This window comes from Tupaia chinensis, unplaced genomic scaffold (assembly GCF_000334495.1).
Source record: "Tupaia chinensis unplaced genomic scaffold, TupChi_1.0 Scaffold000354_1, whole genome shotgun sequence".
NCBI lineage: Eukaryota > Metazoa > Chordata > Mammalia > Scandentia > Tupaiidae > Tupaia > Tupaia belangeri.
Window position 1 is genome coordinate 4,082,033 of NW_006159849.1, and position 4,405 is coordinate 4,086,437.

The 4,405-nt window shown below is 39.4% G+C and overlaps 1 protein-coding gene across 1 annotated transcript in view; it reads right to left on the reverse strand.

The window, feature by feature from the left end:
• SMARCA2 (SWI/SNF related BAF chromatin remodeling complex subunit ATPase 2) overlaps positions 1 to 4,405 on the reverse strand; it is a 218,597-nt gene that overhangs the window by 164,233 nt on the left and 49,959 nt on the right. The window contains 1 exon segment of the mRNA XM_006152442.3: positions 1,294 to 1,420. Coding sequence (XP_006152504.1) covers positions 1,294 to 1,420 — 127 coding nt within the window.

Sequence of the window (4,405 nt, forward strand, 5' to 3'; positions counted from 1 at the left end):
CTATTTAAACAGAAACTTATTCTCACAAATCTATAGCCAACTACCACCTACCCACACTGAGACCTTCTGTGATATAAATAAGGCAAATGAATGTACATCCAAGTGCCTATGACAGTAGCGAGTGGAGTGGCCTTGTGATTTCAGTCACATCCTCCCACAGACCAAGTCATGCAATTCAGTACTTCCAAACTACTTTTATTCATTAATAATTCATTTTGCATGCCTGGACTTCAACGACACAGACCTATCTGACCAGCAATGAAATGCTCCTTATCCCCTTTGCTTAGTGAGGCAATCTGTGACCAGGAGATCCACACCTTTTGGTTCCACAGGCAAAAAGCAGCAAAGTGAAAATTAGCTCTACCTCATTCCACGAGTCTCCTACTGATTTAAAAATCAGAAATTAGATCATTACACTAGCCTTTCGTAAGTGCCTATCAAGAACCATAACGAAAGTAGAGAATAATTCTCTGATTAGTCAATGTGTGGATCTAATGTGATCGAATGTTCCAAACTTAAGTTCTGACAAATAATCAGGTTCCCAGACATTGTCTTACACATTCTAGACATGCTGAGCCGTTTTTTTTTTTTTTTTAAGGATTTCTTTCTCACGGGGCACATGTGCTCACCAGAGAGAGAGACAGAGAAAGGGAAAATGAGAAATCATCTCCCAAGGGGAGTGGCCACACCACAACTCCTTCTCCTCCATTCTCCTCTCAGGACTTTAGGTATCCATGCACACACTCCGAGCATGATTTTCAAGCCTCCAGGTCCAGGACTCGAACTGTGGTTGGCCATGTAGGAGTCCAGTGCCTTAACCACTACACCACCTGCTGGTCCCAAAATGTTGAACTATTAATTGTGTAGAGTGGCTATCATATTTACTATATAATTATTTTCATAGTCATGCCTAGAGCTTTACATTTGTGTTTATAATAAAAGCTCCCACCTACTACCTTCTTGTTTTCCCCTGGAGTCAAATGCAAACGTGAACTATCTCCATTTGTTCTCAAGATTTTTCCTCCATGGTAACAAAGTGCCATAACTCTGACTTTGTAAACCATAGTACAGGAGAAAAAAATGTTTCTAATATGCGGAAAAGAAAAACAGGATAATAAGCAGTACATCTTCATTACTTTTAGCTGCATGCTGTGGGTCTAAAAGATAAACCATATTACTACGCTGATATCTTTATAACGATATTGAACAATCTAAAGGAAATTCACAGATCACACTTTAGGAACAATTACATTTATTTCCTACATCTTAGATTCACTGGGGAAAAGGTATTACCTGACGCTGGAAATTGAGTAACCGAAGTGCTTTCAGTTCCACGGTTGCTTTGGTTCGTAAATCTGGTGGCAGAGAGCCAGGCAGATTTTCCAGTTCTTGTATCCTGTGAGCTATGCGAGCCTGAAGTCTAAAGGAAATAATAAAATGAAGGAAGGGTGGGAGGGATGGAAACATACATTATAATTTAGTCTTAAATGATAAACAATAACCTCAGGTTTAAGTTCCTGGCAAAACACATTCTAGATATTGACAGTCTATTTCTGACACCCACGATTTAGCAGGGAAAAGCCACCTTGGCATTAATGCAGACAGGTACTGTACGTTACTGAGCGCTCTGGCTTTCCACATAACCTCTCCTTAACACTCAGGAAAGAAGGTTTCTACTCTATTAAGGGAGAGAGGCAAACGTCTTTGCTTGCTCTTCACAGAAAGAGAAAACAAGAGACAGGAAAATCTGACTTGCTCCCTAACTCCCAGCCAGCTAGACTGCAGAGCTGAGACAAGAGACTTTTCTTTCTAACTTCCAGTTCTGTCCTAAGGCAACCAGGCCATTTTCTTTCCTTGCCAAGATGCTGATGACGACAGCAGTTAAAAAAGAGTGGGCAAGAGCAGTTTTAGGTGCTGAGGCCACAGAAATCAGCCAACCCAAAACATCCAGAGGGAGCCCTGCCAACCACAACCACATCCTCTGTAAGCAGTGCCTACTTGAGAAAAGAAAAGAAAAACAGGGCATTTCTAAAAATCAGAGACAATAGCAAACAGTATTTTAAAAATAAAGAGTTTCTAGAAAAGGATGCAAGGATTGTCACTGTAGATACCATCAAAAATGTAACTGCAGGTACTTCCTGATCATTAAGGCAGAAGAGAAAATACAAGACATCTCACTTCCTTTGCTCACTTGGGATACTATTACCATTACACATATGAATGCCTGGCTTTAGAGTTCACCTGGATCCTATCCTTACAAAAAATTACATGCCACTGAAGTCTATTTTTAGAACTACCATCCCCTATATTTGGGAAAGACTGTCTTGGAACAGATCTCAACAAAGAAAGAATAGTAGTAAAAGAAGTAATATATGAAATCAAGTTAATATTCAATGTACTAAGTGCTTGCATACACATGTTTTTAAAGAATTATTTATTTAATTTTATTTGTTCATTCATTTATTTTCATCTGACCAGAGAGGGGGGAAGTGAGAAAGCAAGCCACCAGGTCCAGGATTTGAATCGTGGTCAGCCATGTGGGAGTGTCCAGTACCTTAACCACCACGCCACCTGCTGGTCCCCTGAATACACGTTTTTTAAAAATTTGATACAAGACATGTGTGCTCATAGATATAGAGACAGAGAGAGAAGGAAAGTGAGAAAGAACCTCCATGGTGGCTGGATCCCATAAGGCTGACTGTGCAGTTTGAATCCTGGACCCAGCCACTTGAAAAACACATCGGGCAGCTGTGCATGTGTACCTAAAATCCCAAAAGGAGAATGGAGAAGTAACTGCAGCATGGCCATCCCCCTTGGGATGCTTTTCCATTCTCCTTCTCTTGTCTCCTCCGGTGAGCACAGGCACCTTCTGGCAATAAAAAGAAAAAGGAAAGGAAAAAGGAATCGTTTCCCTACTATCATTTTAAATATTTTTTACCAAAATGAAATTTTATTTCCCTCTCAAATCAAAGAACTGTCTTTTGTTTTTGCTTTTAATTTGCCAGGGAGTGTGTGTGCTCACAGGAGGGAGACAGAGAAGGAGAACAAGAGATAGGCATGGTCATGTCACTATCCCTTCACCTATATTTCTCCTTCTCCTCAGGATTTTGAGCACACACTCAGTTTTCTTTTTTTCTTTCTTCTTCTTCTTTTTTTTTTTTTTTTTGGAGAGGTTTTTGCTATAGGACATGTGCACTCACCAGAAGGACAGAGAGAGACAGAGAGACAGAAAGTGAGAAATCACCCCCCAGGGAGGATGGCCACACCGCAATCCCTTCTCCTCTAGGGATTTTAGGCACAAACGCATACGCGCCCAGTGTGAGTTTAAGCCACCGGGTCTGGGACTCGAACCGCGGTCAGCTACATGGGAGTCCAGTGACATAGCCATTACGCTAACTGCTGGTCCCTCATACACTCAGTTTTCAAGCCGCCAAGGCCAAGATTAGAACCACAGTTGATCAAGTGGTATTGGGTTCCTTTAATCGTGGAGCTACGTGGAACAGCCCAGATTCATTTTCCATTATCCACACTGAAAGTATTTATGACATAGATCCCTGTTTTATTTGGTACAGGTGTGTTATTAATTCTGATTTACTGAGTGATTTTTTTCATTATCAAATGTTAGTATTACCCCGTTATCATGTTGTTATATTAACTATGCATACCAATTAAACAGCACTCATATTGCTTAACCTTTCAACAGACTGAAAATTTCTTCAAACAACGTCAATAAACTTTCACCATTTTACTCTTGGTAAATGGTTCAAACTCTCCCAACATACTGATACTTCCACATCCCTTTTACTACTGATGCTCATGGAATTACTATTGTGTTGTTTTTTTTTTTTTTCCTTTCACCATAGGAAACAGACATCTATTTCATTCATCTGTTAGTCATCAGAAAAGTCGTGATGTGTTTTTCTATGCAGAAATGTATCATGTCATTTCTGGCAAATCTATCATTCATTTTCTTAAATATCCATATAGCCCCAAATCTTCAAATACATTAACAGATTCCTTTTAACATATTAAAAGAAAAATTTTTTATGAATTCTTCTCTCCTAAATACATCATTCAAAGGGGGAAAAAAAACTGAAACAACTTTAGTTTGATAGGGCTAAGGTCATACTAAAGGAAAATTAAATATTATAATGGGATGAAGTAATGGCCAACGATTTGGACACCTACTTCCTCGTTCCTAAGATTCGACTTTTCTTTTTTGAATATACTAGAGTTCAAACAACCCCTTGATATTCTGGTTTACTCTCTTAGATAAAGTGGGTCAGATACTTAATAAAAGGAATATCTACTTTTTCCTAAATCTTCGAAAGGACTGTGGAACTAGGGCTAAACAAATCATTGCAGGACAACTGAGCTGACAGTGTGCAGATTAAATCAGTGACCT